Source organism: Gymnoscopelus microlampas, assembly GCF_963454915.1.
Source record: "Gymnoscopelus microlampas genome assembly, chromosome: 16".
In the NCBI taxonomy this organism is placed as follows: domain Eukaryota; kingdom Metazoa; phylum Chordata; class Actinopteri; order Myctophiformes; family Myctophidae; genus Gymnoscopelus; species Gymnoscopelus microlampas.
The window spans coordinates 1,663,110-1,678,677 of NC_139953.1; the positions used below are offsets into that span (position 1 = coordinate 1,663,110).

General features: G+C 45.6%; 1 protein-coding gene across 1 annotated transcript in view; it reads right to left on the reverse strand.

Moving 5' to 3' along the window:
• LOC311062582 (uncharacterized protein) overlaps positions 1-14,552 on the reverse strand; it is a gene marked incomplete at both ends in the record, with an annotated part of 94,774 nt that extends 80,222 nt beyond the window's left edge. The window contains one exon of the mRNA XM_084081721.1: positions 14,385-14,552. Coding sequence (XP_083937847.1) covers positions 14,385-14,552 — 168 coding nt within the window. The remainder of the gene's footprint in view (positions 1-14,384) is intronic.
• Between the last annotated feature and the right edge of the window lie 1,016 nt (positions 14,553-15,568).

Below are 15,568 nucleotides of genomic sequence, written 5' to 3' on the forward strand. Positions count from 1 at the left end.
TGGATACAGACCAGTACAGAATGCTGGTGAACATTTGAGAGATAATTTGTAAAAAAAGGAAAGTGGCAGGCCGCCCAGTGCGGCCTGAGGTAAGAAAAGTGCCATTTTCAGACAATACTGGACACTGGACAGGAGACGGCTGTTGGCGCTAGCACTTTTGACATACGCACACGTTCAGGGAGACCCCCTCTACAACGCCACACTCGGCGCTAAGCGGAAGAGGTGTATTTGGAAAAGTGGCGGGCCGTCCAGTGAGGTCAGGGGTCAGAAAAGGTCAATTTTCAGTGCATATAGACTTCACAAATTGGGCGCTGGACACGAGATAGCTATTTGCGGGGGCACGTGTGACATACGCACGCGTTCAGGGAGACCCCCTCTACAACGCCACACTCTCCGCTAAGCGGGAGAGGTGTAAAAAAAAGTGTGGCGGGCCGTCCAGTGAGGTCAGAGGTCAGAAAAGTGCCGTTTTCAGTGCGTTGCCTATACCAATTGGACACTGGACCGGAGACGGACACGTGTGCCAACACTTGTGACATACTCACGCGTTCGGGGAGACCCCCTCTACAACGCCACACTCTCCGCTAAGCGGCACAGGTGTAAAAAAAAGTGTGGCGGACCGTCCAGTGAGGTCAGAGGTCAGAAAAGTGCCGTTTACAGTACATAGCCTATACAAATTGGACACTGGACCGGAGACGGACATGTGTGCCAACACTTGTGACATACTCACGCGTTCGGGGAGACCCCCTCTACAACGCCACACTCTCCGCTAAGCGGCACAGGTGTAAAAAAAAGTGTGGCGGACCGTCCAGTGAGGTCAGAGGTCAGAAAAGTGCCGTTTTCAGTGCGTAGCCTATACCAATTGGACACTGGACCGGAGACGGACACGTGTGCCAACACTTGTGACATACTCACGCGTTCGGGGAGACCCCCTCTACAACGCCACACTCTCCGCTAAGCGGCACAGGTGTAAAAAAAAGTGTGGCGGACCGTCCAGTGAGGTCAGAGGTCAGAAAAGTGCCGTTTACAGTACATAGCCTATACAAATTGGACACTGGACCGGAGACGGACATGTGTGCCAACACTTGTGACATACTCACGCGTTCGGGGAGACCCCCTCTACAACGCCACACTCTCCGCTAAGCGGCACAGGTGTAAAAAAAAGTGTGGCGGACCGTCCAGTGAGGTCAGAGGTCAGAAAAGTGCCGTTTTCAGTGCGTAGCCTATACCAATTGGACACTGGACCGGAGACGGACACGTGTGCCAACACTTGTGACATACTCACGCGTTCGGGGAGACCCCCTCTACAACGCCACACTCTCCGCTAAGCGGCACAGGTGTAAAAAAAAGTGTGGCGGACCGTCCAGTGAGGTCAGAGGTCAGAAAGGTGCCGTTTACAGTACATAGCCTATACAAATTGGACACTGGACCGGAGACGGACATGTGTGCCAACACTTGTGACATACTCACGCGTTCGGGGAGACCCCCTCTACAACGCCACACTCTCCGCTAAGCGGCACAGGTGTAAAAAAAAGTGTGGCGGACCGTCCAGTGAGGTCAGAGGTCAGAAAGGTGCCGTTTACAGTACATAGCCTATACAAATTGGACACTGGACCGGAGACGGACACGTGTGCCAGCAATTGTGACATACACACGCGTTCGGGGAGACCCCCTCTACAACGCCACACTCTCCGCTAAGTGGGAGAGGTGTAAAAAAAAGTGTGGCGGACCGTCCAGTGAGGTCAGAGGTCAGAAAAGTGCCCTTTTCTGACATTTCCAGACAATAGTGGACACTGGACCGGAGACGGCTGCCGATGCCAGCACTTGTGACATACACACGCGTTCTTGTGACTGGACGGCCCGCCACACTTTTTTTTACACCTCTCCCGCTTAGCGGAGAGTGTGGCAGTGTAGAGGGGGTCTCCCCGAACGCGTGTGTATGTCACAAGTGCTGGCATCGGCAGCTGTCTCCGGTCCAGTGTCCACTATTGTCTGAAAATGGCAGAAAAGGGCACTTTTCTGACCTCTGACCTCACTGGACGGCCCGCCACACTTTTTTTTAAACCTCTCCCGCTTAGCGGAGAGTGTGGCAGTGTAGAGGGGGTCTCCCCGAACGCGTGTGTATGTCACAAGTGCTGGCATCGGCAGCTGTCTCCGGTCCAGTGTCCACTATTGTCTGAAAATGGCAGAAAAGGGCACTTTTCTGACCTCTGACCTCACTGGACGGCCCGCCACACTTTTTTTTACACCTCTCCCACTTAGCGGAGAGTGTGGCGTTGTAGAGGGGGTCTCCCCGAACGCGTGTGTATGTCACAAGTGTTGGCACACATGTCCGTCTCCGGTCCAGTGTCCAATTTGTATAGGCTATGTACTGTAAACGGCACCTTTCTGACCTCTGACCTCACTGGACGGTCCGCCACACTTTTTTTTACACCTGTGCCGCTTAGCGGAGAGTGTGGCGTTGTAGAGGGGGTCTCCCCGAACGCGTGAGTATGTCACAAGTGTTGGCACACATGTCCGTCTCCGGTCCAGTGTCCAATTTGTATAGGCTATGTACTGTAAACGGCACTTTTCTGACCTCTGACCTCACTGGACGGTCCGCCACACTTTTTTTTACACCTGTGCCGCTTAGCGGATAGTGTGGCGTTGTAGAGGGGGTCTCCCCGAACGCGTGAGTATGTCACAAGTGTTGGCACACATGTCCGTCTCCGGTCCATTGTCCATTTTGTATAGGCTATGTACTGTAAACGGCACCTTTCTGACCTCTGACCTCACTGGACGGTCCGCCACACTTTTTTTTACACCTGTGCCGCTTAGCGGAGAGTGTGGCGTTGTAGAGGGGGTCTCCCCGAACGCGTGAGTATGTCACAAGTGTTGGCACACATGTCCGTCTCCGGTCCAGTGTCCAATTTGTATAGGCTATGTACTGTAAACGGCACTTTTCTGACCTCTGACCTCACTGGACGGTCCGCCACACTTTTTTTTACACCTGTGCCGCTTAGCGGAGAGTGTGGCGTTGTAGAGGGGGTCTCCCCGAACGCGTGAGTATGTCACAAGTGTTGGCACACGTGTCCGTCTCCGGTCCAGTGTCCAATTGGTATAGGCTACGCACTGAAAACGGCACTTTTCTGACCTCTGACCTCACTGGACGGTCCGCCACACTTTTTTTTACACCTGTGCCGCTTAGCGGAGAGTGTGGCGTTGTAGAGGGGGTCTCCCCGAACGCGTGAGTATGTCACAAGTGTTGGCACACGTGTCCGTCTCCGGTCCAGTGTCCAATTTGTATAGGCTATGTACTGTAAACGGCACTTTTCTGACCTCTGACCTCACTGGACGGTCCGCCACACTTTTTTTTACACCTGTGCCGCTTAGCGGAGAGTGTGGCGTTGTAGAGGGGGTCTCCCCGAACGCGTGAGTATGTCACAAGTGTTGGCACACGTGTCCGTCTCCGGTCCAGTGTCCAATTGGTATAGGCTACGCACTGAAAACGGCACTTTTCTGACCTCTGACCTCACTGGACGGTCCGCCACACTTTTTTTTACACCTGTGCCGCTTAGCGGAGAGTGTGGCGTTGTAGAGGGGGTCTCCCCGAACGCGTGAGTATGTCACAAGTGTTGGCACACATGTCCGTCTCCGGTCCAGTGTCCAATTTGTATAGGCTATGTACTGTAAACGGCACTTTTCTGACCTCTGACCTCACTGGACGGTCCGCCACACTTTTTTTTACACCTGTGCCGCTTAGCGGAGAGTGTGGCGTTGTAGAGGGGGTCTCCCCGAACGCGTGAGTATGTCACAAGTGTTGGCACACGTGTCCGTCTCCGGTCCAGTGTCCAATTGGTATAGGCTACGCACTGAAAACGGCACTTTTCTGACCTCTGACCTCACTGGACGGTCCGCCACACTTTTTTTTACACCTGTGCCGCTTAGCGGAGAGTTTGGCGTTGTAGAGGGGGTCTCCCCGAACGCGTGAGTATGTCACAAGTGTTGGCACACGTGTCCGTCTCCGGTCCAGTGTCCAATTTCTATAGGCTATGCACTCCATTGAACAACATTTATCCATTTAGATAATTTTTTTATCTTTTAAAAAACGTTTTTGTTACACAGAAACATAATATGTGTTGTATAGCTTCGTTTAAATGCTTAATTTATAGTTTTAATGTGCAAATGAACCGTTTTTCAATGGTTTTCAATGGTTTCTTTTTACTCTAGAGGGTACTCTTATTCTGAAGGGATCGTCAACCGGAAGTCTTATTTCTGCTCCGTTATTTCTGCTGACGGAACACAGCTAAACATCAGCACCACCACGCACAGTCGTAGCTGTGGAAAGACAGTCTGTCCTCCCTCACTGTGAGTCCTGGGAGTTTAACTGTGGTGTGTCCTGGAGTCTGAGCAGGAGGACAGAGTGGAGAATTGGAGTGAAAACACCACCTTTTATCTTGAAGAGGAGAAACTTCCACCTCCTCACATTCTTCCAGTTTACAGCAGTCAGGGTCCATTTCAATGTGAAAGGCTCATAACAAAAGACAGTGTGGAATTGTCCGAATAGACAACAAAATGTTACTTCTCTGTGTTTGTGTTAAACATTACAATGATACGCCGTCATGCCACCCTTTTTTCGTTTTAAAAGTGCAGAATTCTGGGTTTTATCAGCACGGCACAGAGTGGGGAGTTTTTACTAATATATAATTTACAAATATAATGAATTACATTGTTTCAGTATTTTTTTTACATGTGAATGAGTATCATTCTTGAACTACCAAACACGAGATGCACCAAACATGTCTTTACTTTACTTTAATTTCAATACTGCAGTATGTTGTGCAAATGTTATACATCTGCATACTATTTTGTTAGCTCGACCTATATCTCAGATATGCTGTATATGTCCATATTTGGTGTCTCTAATTAACTTTGCCATATTATTTTTGCGTAGGGGAGGGGGGTCCAGGGGTCTCCATAAGTGATTGATTGATAGAACAATCTTCATGATGTGACGGCTGCTCAACACAATTCAAAAGGTCAGCCAGTCTCTCACCTCCTGAGTTCATGTCTGTCTGTCTGTCTGTCTGTCTGTCTGTCTGTCTGTCTGTGTGTGTGTGTGTGTGTGTGTGTGTGTGTGTGTGTGTGTGTGTGTGTGTGTGTGTGTGTGTGTGTGAGACTCTGCATGCGTGTGTGTTTGTGTATTGGGGTCGGGATTTGTGTGTTGAACAAAAGGCCTTCATCAGCCAAATCCTGTAAAAGACCAGGAGAGGAGAGCAGACGAGAGGAGATGTGACAAGCTCACATTGTGTTTCAATCACTACTTTGGTCAAAGAGATTTGGTGTAGAGGGAGTGGATAAACCCCTGGGGGAACCCAGCCAACAATGTGGTTAATATGGCATCAAAATCACTTTAACCACTTTAACCTGTTTTATACCTATAGGCTATTTGAACATCTACAATGTGATGCATTGTGAGCTTGTAGATAGCTATTTTCTAAACAATGTGAAAATCACCCAGATGACTGCTGTTGATTCAGAATGCTTTGATTGATTGTATACTTTATTAAACAGAAAATGAAAAACAGCACAGGGTAATGTCAGACATTTAGGCTAAAAGGAGGACACAAAAAAAGTCCAGTGGACTTGCTGCTGCTTGAGTCCTTACTAATACCAAGAAAATGGAGCATTTCACTCCAGTTATTAACTCAAATAATTGATTTCAAAATACTACAGTTGGTCTGTAAAGCTTTGAATGGTTTAGGGCCTTAGGTCTTTTGTTATGAGCCTTTCCCATTGAAATGGACCCTGACTGCAGTTAACTGGAGGAGAGCTGGGAGGAGGTGTTTCTCCACTCCAAGACAAAAGGGAGGTGTTACTGCTTTACTACATCAACACAACACAGACGGTCGGACCACAGAAAACACACATATACATACAGAAAAGAGACCATTATTACTTCAGTTCAACTTTCAGACTGCACTCTTCTTCAAAGTGACCTTCTGAGAAAACATTGGTGTAAGATAAGATAAGGATGATAATAAACCCTATAGTACACACCAGATATATTAAGCATCTGCTCTTTGGCTTAAACATTTGTGACACTGCTGCTAAAAATATGTTATACTTAATGATAAATATGTCATTAAGATGTTTATTATACTGCTGTTCTGCCTGCCTCTACCTTTATTTCTCTCAATTAGTGTTGTTTCTTATTTTATAGTATTATCTGGTATTGTATTGTAACAGTTTCACTGCTTGTACCATGTATGAGTGTGACAAATAAAGATTATTGATTCGAATTGCTTATTACTTATTTGTACTTGACTGCTTTATTTCAACAACTGATTTCTCGTTGCTATTTATCATCACATTTATTACAAATGCACTATAGAAGGAGCACGTTCATTGAGAGACTCATAACGCCAACATGTACCACTGGGAGACACAGGAGGTCATTCCTACCTGTGTCCATTACACTTGACAACGTGTAAGGGGCATTTAATCGACTGGATTGTACAAAGTATTATGTGACCAGGGCACGCTAGGCCTGGAACAGAATACCAGACTACGCCACCCTGGGAGTTTCACCCAGAGAATACCACAAAATTCACAGTTCAGAATACCAAATGTCAGGTTTAAAAGAGGAGCAGAGACGTGTTTCCAGTTCAAAATATATGCAATTTTATTTAGGCACAGGGCAGATGCTTTAATAATACCTTCATGATTTAATTAAAAAGAATTAACCACATGGACACATTCACAGAAATAGCCAATCTAGCGTCGTTAAAACGGACGCCTGCAGTTACGTTTTTCTCACTTATACTGTAACAGATATATTATTGTGATAGAATAGACCACTAGGACATTGGTTCTCAAACATTTTCAGCTGAGACCGAAGAGATACACATGGTGTCTCAGACATACAAAAAAATCCATCATGAACAAAATCTTTGAAACACTATTTAATAGTGAACATTGGAAATATCTACAAGCGCACAATGACTCATTAAAAGTGTTTTTTCTTTAAAAAAAATCATTGCTTTTAACGCCTATTATTTCTACTATTGCTACACATTTGTACAGAACCTGTGGATATCCTTGTCATTCTGGGCTTAAACAAGTTGAATATTTGAATGATATAGCACACATAGAGGAACTGTAGTGGTGCAATCTTTATTAAACAAAACAAAACAAAAACATAAAAATTCCCCAAGGGATAAAAGGGCATCTGATATTGTAACAATCTAAACAATACACATGTCAACACACAGTGAACAGTTACACAACCCCAGTAGTTTGTCAGCATTTTACTGCACTATTATTTACTGCATATCAATGAACATAATTATTGCATGAATATGACTGAATATGACTTGCTAAATCCTGACAAATGTGGACAGACACAGTGATAATCATATTGTACTACCAATAACTGAATAAGTAAATGAGCTAGAGGGAATAACGCTGTAAAGATACATAAATGTAAAAAAACTACAAAAAAATTAAATTCCATCATGTTGAATAGAAAATAAGATCCATCAAGAGAAACTATTAATGTTTAATTTATTCAGTCATGTCGATTGTCAGATTTTCTCTCTGCTTTATCATTCTCATCCTGGAAAAGGGGCTTTTCGCCTGTATGCGTCATCATGTGCTTTTTTAGATCACTTGTGCTAACACAGCCTTCACCACATACTGAACAAGAAAAGGGCTTTTCGCCTGTATGAGTCCTCATATGTAATTTTAGACGAGCCTTTGTAGCAAAGCCTTTACCACAAACTGTACAAGAAAAGGGCTTTTCGCCTGTATGAGTCATCATGTGTATTTTTAGTTCACCCTTTTGAGTAAAGCCTTTACCACAAACTGCACAAGAAAAGGGCTTTTCACCTGTATGAGTCCTCATGTGTATTTTTAGATTTTTCTTGTAAGCACAGCCTTTACCACAAACTGTACAGGCAAAGGGCTTTTCACCTGTATGAGTCATCATGTGTCCCTTTAGTTCACCCTTGTGAGTACAGCCTTTACCACACACTGTACAAGAAAATGGCTTTTCGCCTGTATGAGTCATCATGTGTATTTTTAGATTACCTGTGCTAACAAAGCCTTTACCACAGACAGTACAAGAAAATGGCTTTTCGCCTGTATGAGTCATCATGTGTGTTTTTAGATGAACCTTCTTAGCACAGCCTTTACCACAAACTGTACAAGAGAAGGGCTTTTCGACTGTATGAGTCATCATGTGTTTTTTTACTTCACTCTTTTGAGCAAAGCCTTTACCACAATCTGAACAAGAAAAGGGCTTTTCGCCTGTATGAGTCCTCATGTGTGTTTTTAGATTACCCTTCCGAGCACAGCTTTTACCACAAACCTTACAAGTAAAGGGCTTCTCACCAGTATGAGTCATCATGTGCCTTTTCAGATCACTTATGCTAGCACAGCCTTTACCACAAACTGAACAGGCAAAGGGCTTTTCCCCTGTGTAAATCAGATGTACCTTTTGATTAAACATTTTGTCACACTCTGGTTGTGTCTTGTGTGTTTTCAGTGTGTTTAAAGCTGACTGATCTCCCCTAGTCTCCTCCCACTCATCACTGTCTTCAGTGTCTGATTCAGAACAGTGTGAAGAGAGGAGCTGGTCATCACTAGGTGGTTGTGATGTTCCACAGTCCTCTATATCAACTTGTGTTTTCATATGTTCAGTTGAGGTGCTGGCTACAGGCTCTGTCTCTCTGTTTTCATCATCATCTTCACTTTTCACTGCTAGTAATGTCAACGTTGACCCACCAGCCTCTTCTGGTTTTTGAAGTAGCTCCTCCTGTTCCTCTTTAATCTGTGGATATTGTGGTTCCTCCTGGACCAGACTGGGGCTCCTCTCATATTTTGGAGATTTTGATTCTTCCTGGACCAGACTGGAGCTCCACTCCTCTTCAGGGGAAACCTCCTCTTTACACACATGGGCGAGCAGGACGTCTAGGAAAAAAGATACTATGAGACTCAATAGAACTTTACATGATATCATGCAGTGTTCCCTCTGTTTTATGAAAAGCTGGTGCACGTATACATCCTCTTCGTTGTCCAGGTGCAGGAAAAACACAAGTTCAACAAATAAAAAGTCTGCAAACTGACTAAAAAAACCTCAGCTCTGTTTTAATTGCATTTCAATTGCTGTATTTACCATTGTTTCCTGTTTTATGTCTTTAGTAGTTGAAAGAACTTCAGCTGTAAATAAAATCTGCTGTGCTCTGTGCAGAAAAGAATGTGGCCGTTGTTTGTTTACATTGCAGCTCTCATAGAAGATGTGAGGCGAGCTGAATGAAAAGTAGGTGTGTGAGAATAGGTGTGTGGGGTATACCTTAAACTCGGTCATCAAAACGAAGCCTAAGGGCTGGTCTATTGATCACAAAACAGATCTACAACCCAACAACACCTCACCAATGCAAACGCTGTCATACCTGCAGTGTGTAGTTTTATGTTGTGGGTGTAACAGCCATACCTGCAAGGTGTAGTTTGATGTTGTGTGTGTAACAGACATAAGCCTACCTATAATTGTCATTAAGAGGTTTATTATACTGCTGTTCTGCCTGCCTCTACCTTTACTTCTCTCACTCAGTGTTATTTTTTAATTGTATATTATTATCTGGTATTGTATTGTGTCACCAATAAAATAAATAAAGAGTGCTTAAAACTTACTGAGATCCAGGTGGTCTTCAGGTTCCTGTTCAAGGTGGTCTTCAGGTTCCAGTTTAATAGAAACAGTCCTGGCTGGAGAACTGATCTTCACCTGCAGACTGGACTCCACACACTGATCTAGAATGAAGGAATACAACATAAAAATAATTATAAGGACTTTGATGTGACATAAATAAGGAGGACTACACTATATATAGAGACTATAGATATGTATAACATTAAACTTTAAAAGTAGGCGTGTGAGAATAGGTGTGTGGAGGGGGAAATTAAACTCAGTCATCAAAACGGAGCCTATAATGGCTGCATGGTCTATTTATCTAAAAGCAATGATCCCCAAAAACAGATCTAACCTAACAACACCTCACCATGCAAACGCTGTGTCATACCTGCAGTGTGTAGTTTGATGTTGTGTGGGTAACAGACATACCGGTGTTTCAATTTGTAACGAGACCAGATCAATTTGAGACCGCATCTACTCGTCGTCTAGTAACAGCAGATGTTGTCCCACGGTGAAAGACAGCATAGCTGTCCTCGCCAATGCCTGTTTTTTTTTTCATATCACAATGCCAAAACATACCGATCTGATTCTTGTTTGGATGAAGAAACGTCAGACAGACGAACACTCACGTTGCGTTGTGGACGGTTCTCCGTTGGTTTTGTTGTTGTTGAGAAACAGGAAGACAATCACTTCCTGTGTCAGTCTCTCTAACAATAGATTTACACGTTTAATAAATGCAACTATTTGCCATTGGAGTCGGAGTCAACATGTGTAAGGTACAATCACTATTCAGCCCATTGAAAGCGTGCAAATAAACGCATCAATGAATTAATTAATTAATACATATATAAATAAATGTTCATTCCCTCCTGGGATACGAACTCTTCCCAATATCAGCACAATTATACCAGACAGGCGCTTACTCCGGTGCGCCATTCTAGTCACAACAAATGGGTACCGTAAACAACTCCTAGAGTATACAACGAGCCATTAAAAATCAAAACAGTCATGGTCACTAGATTAACTTGGGATCCACACCGCTGCTCCGACACCCCGCCAGTCCGACAGCCGTCCCTGGGCGCGGAGGTTGACCGGGGACCTCCGGGGGTCCCTGGCTCCAGAGGCTCGACCCTGGCCACTCGGCCGGTCGGCTCAGGCCTCTCCGGACAGGGACCCCCAGGGAGGCCTCGACCCGGCCCACGGAGCCCCGAGGCTGGGTACTCGCTCCAGTCCGGGGCACCCCCGCCTCCGGGGGACACCCGGCTCTCCAGGCGGTCCCGTGGACCCACTCTTAACTCATTCAGTGCCCAGCTTATTTATGGAATTTTGGCTCTGAGTGCCACAGCTAAAATTCATTGTAAAAAAGAAGTGCTTAGGAGCTGAGATACAGCCTTTTTAAAGGAGACACACCATGAATTTCACTTTTTTTTGGGGGGTATTTTTTGGGCTCCCCAGTGTCTCTTGTACCCCAAAAATTTTTTGTTTTTAACATTCAGTCATTCATTCTCATTTCAGAGATTTTCAGAATGGTTGTGTCTGAACAGGCCATCTCAGAATGGCATGTTTGCTTACATCACGAACCATTCTGCCCATGTATTTTGACAGACATAATTGCTCAGTAGCACCCCTCTGCACAACAGGACGTTTTGGTATTGCAGCTGAAAGTGCTTTATAAGCCTGAGAGAATTGACTTGGGATGAGTATATCTGAGTTTTGATTTAGGCTCAAACCTTTTAAAAATGGTTTGAGGGACATACACTATATGATATTAAATATTAAATTCATGGTGTGTCTCCTTTAAGTTAGAAGTTAAACAAAGAGTGAATGGAGCAGCAAATCTTCAAATCATCATATCTTGGGTTCTGAACATGTTTTTTTTTTTTTTTTCATGACGTCTTTGACGTCATGTGGCGCACGAGGCGTCAGGCCACGTGACGTCTTTGACGTCATGTGGCACTGGATGAGTTAAGCACCCCTCGGTGGGCGTTAAGTGGAGTGACAGGCCGCGGCCAAAGCACCGCGTGGACCTGGTGGTACAAACGGCGATGCGCGCCCATGGGACTATTATGGACTTAGCGCGTCAGACCCGGCTCACCGGCCGGTCCCGCGGACCCACTCTTAAGCACCCCTCGGTGGGCGATAAGTCGGGGGGTCCTGCGGCCTACGGACCGCAGGTACCTGGTGGTACAAGAGCTGCCGCAATACTTATTATGCCCGCTAGCAGGGTCTGTTTCCTCGCTGAGGATTGTCTTCTTCCCTCTATGGTCTGAGCCGATTTCATTTCTCTTTGCTATATGGTTTCGCTAGGTAGGGGACAGTGGGAATCTCGTTCGACTAACTCGGGCGCCCCCTCGGCATACGGATCTCCTCGCCGAGCCCCGCGATGGGGCTCGAGGCGAGGCCGACCGCGGGGGCCATCGGGCGGTACGTTGCAAGACAGTGGGAATCTCGTTCGATTAACTCGGGCGCAGCCACTGCTGAGTTGCGGGACAGCCGGGGCGCCGGGCACGACCCACATAGATACGTAGCTGCTCACAGGTTCATGTTAAGTTCCCCCGCCCCCAACCCCATTAAGGTAACTTGCCTTGCGGGTCTACTATCGTGAACTCTGGTTTACCAACTAGTCTAGGACCTGGCTAAGATATGTATGCACTTAATTTAGGAGAGCATATCTCAACTGTTCTTGAATAATATGACCCCAGGGAACAACTTAGGAACTGTGACTAATTCTCTATCCGGGACGAAATACCCGAAAATGACCACGCCCTTTTTAAAATGACCATAACCGGTGCACTACTTCCAACATGGCTCTATCTGCTAAACCGTTGGAGCTACAGATTTACTGAGGTGCTCAAAATGTTCAGAATACTTATGTTTAGGGAAACATAGTAAAGTGTAACATTTCTAATTTGATATTTGACAGAACAGCTAAAAGAAACAGCTAAAAACGTATTACAGTCCAGGGCCATAGGGATATTTTTGCGCAAATCAATCTAAGAGCACCACATTTGTCCCATATGTAACCCAGCTAATGATTTAGCAAGGGCGCCCGAGCCAGCGACCTTCAGGGTCATCATAGTGGCCAAGTCCAATATGGCTACCACCTGAAAAAGATTTTGGCTATAAAGTTTGAACCACATTTTGAGCTATGAATGCAAACTTGGTGTCTAAATCATGTTTTTTGACAATTAGAAACATGTTTGAATGCTTATCTTTATGATTTAATCTATCTAGAGGACACTAATTTGATTATCACAAATATGGCCACTATGTTATGAAACAACCAATGTATCTTACGATTTTATTGAAACAAGAATGATTTAACAGTAGAACTAATTCCTACGATGATAGGCCTACAGCTACAGCTAATACCTTATGTTAAACAATGCTCAGCATAAAATGTAATACTATATAGTATTACTATTCTATACACCATTGACTAGTATGAGTATGATATCATACAGTACTAGTCAAAGGTGTATAGAATTGTTTACAATATATCACATTATGGTCTTGCTGTTACAACAGCAACAGCTTTACTGGCGAGATAGGTCCAGTAAGGTTCACACTAGTCATGGAGTCCCAGTGCAACTTTTCTGATTCTAATTTGAACATATTGTTCAAATTCCATGCACCTTGACTATTATGATAGTATGCTATGCACTTTATGCTGAGCATTGATGTGCATACAGTACTGGCTATTGCTGTATCTTTTGGATTCTATAGTCATATTATATTGTTTCGATACAGTTACATTCTTTTCTCCAGTTTGATCGTAACTCATTCCTACAACTACTGTATACACTCAATATGGATGAAACTTCATGTTACATAACATGTTTGGTATAGTGGCCATATTTGTAATGCAAGTCAAAGTGCTCTAGATGGATCCAATCATAAATATGAGCATTCCAATGTGTTTCTAATGCTCAAAAAGCATAAAGTAGACACCAAGTTATCCAAAAATGACAAAGATAAGGTAAGTGAAACAAATTTGCAAGACTAATATTTATTTGAAATATGCAAAATAGAGGTCCAGCCACAGTGATAAAGATAAGCATTCCAACATGTTTCTAATTGTCAAAAAACATGATTTAGACACCAAGTTTGCTCATTTATAGCTCATCTGGTTCAAAAGCTTTAGCCAAAACCTTGTTCAGGTGGTGGCCATATTGGATTTGGCCACAATGATGACCCAGAGTGTTGCTGGCTCAGATTAGATACCCTTGCTAAATCATTAGAGCATGCCCTGGGTTACATCAATTTAGGTGCTTTTAGACTGATTCACACACAATTATTCCTATAGCCCTGGACTGTAATGTTGGCAGTTTTTTTTTTTGCGTTTTTTAGTTTTATTTACACTTTTATAACACTTTACTATGTTTCCCTAAACATAAGTATTCTGAACATTTTGAGTACCTCAGTAAATCTGTAGCTCCAACGGTTTAGCAGATAGAGCCATGTCGGAAGTAGTCACAGTTCCTAAGTTGTTCCCTGGGGGTCATATTAGCCAAGAGCAATTGAGATATTCTCTCCTAAATTAACTGCATACATATCTTAGCCAGGTCCTCTACTAAACTCCTGCGTGCGCCACCTATGTGGTCTACACCCATATAAGGTACTGTCCCGGCGTGGGCACTTGGCAGTGCCTGCACGCCCAACTCAGACAGGTGTGCAGCGCCCTTTAAGACAAGCATATGCTACTGGCAGGATCAACCAGGTAGGCCTCCTGTTCCGCCGTGACAGCGCGCCCAGCTACGGCGCGCGCCGTGGGGTTGCCGGTCCGCGGAGGCCGCCGAGGCCCCCCGTGAGGGGGGCGGCGGTGTCTCCCGGAGGCGCGCACTGCGACGGTCACCACTTCCTCCTTTGACCAGGTCGACGGCATGTTACGGGGGATCGGCGCCCGTGGCCCGTTACGCAGCTGTTTGGTCAGTCGACGCGACACAAGCAGGGTTTGAGAAACGGAGTCTCCGGAGCGCGCCTTCGCGCCCCCACAGCATACGGATCTCCTCGCCGAGCCCCGTGATGGGGCTCGAGGTGAGGCCGACTGCGGGGGCCCTCGGGCGGTCCGTGGCAGGACAAGTAGGTCAGACGGGGCGTCTCGGTCTCGCTAGGACGGGGTCGGCCGCGGAGGAGGCCGGGGCCTCTCCGCACGTGGTCCCTCCGCGCCTGGTCGGGCCCGCAGGCTGCAAGCAGCGTCCGCCGAAGCACGCGAGGTGCCGGCGGGGCCCTTGCAAGAGGCGGGCTACGAGTGCCAATCGGTTAGTATCAATCGTGGGTTCCACGGCCTTTGCGGGCGGCGTGGTTCCTCGGAACCCAGTGCTTTGACTAGAGTGGCCGACGGCGGGCCCTGCATTCGGGCAGGCCTGCCGTCTGTCCCCAGCGTCCGTACGCTGGGTCAATATATCCGGGCTGGGAAAAGTTGCCGATACTCCCGGGTAAGGCTGAACGATTAATCGTTTTCAAACCGAAATCGCGATTTGAAACCACGCGATTAGCTAATCGCAAAGGCCGCGATTTTTTTATTTTTTATTTTATCATAATACATACTTTTAATATTAATATTAATCCCAGAGCACCCGCGGGACTTGTCTCCTTCTATCCAGAGTGGCTGCCTCTCTCTCTCTACAGGGAGCGAGAGGGCAGCGCCCCCCCCCCTCTCTCTCGCTCTGTCCCTCTCATAGAGTTAGGTCCCTCGCCATCGGCTGCGAGTATTTAAAGTGTGCCGCGCGTAGCGGTAAAACATTATTTTCGGTGCGACACAAGTAGTGTAGTAGTAGTGTTGCTCCTATCTATGTTTGTTTCTGTAAGTGTAACTTATATTTTTCCCATCATTGTTAAACTATTTCTGTTGGATGCTGTGATCCAATGTAAACAATACTATATAGCGAAGCACTTCCT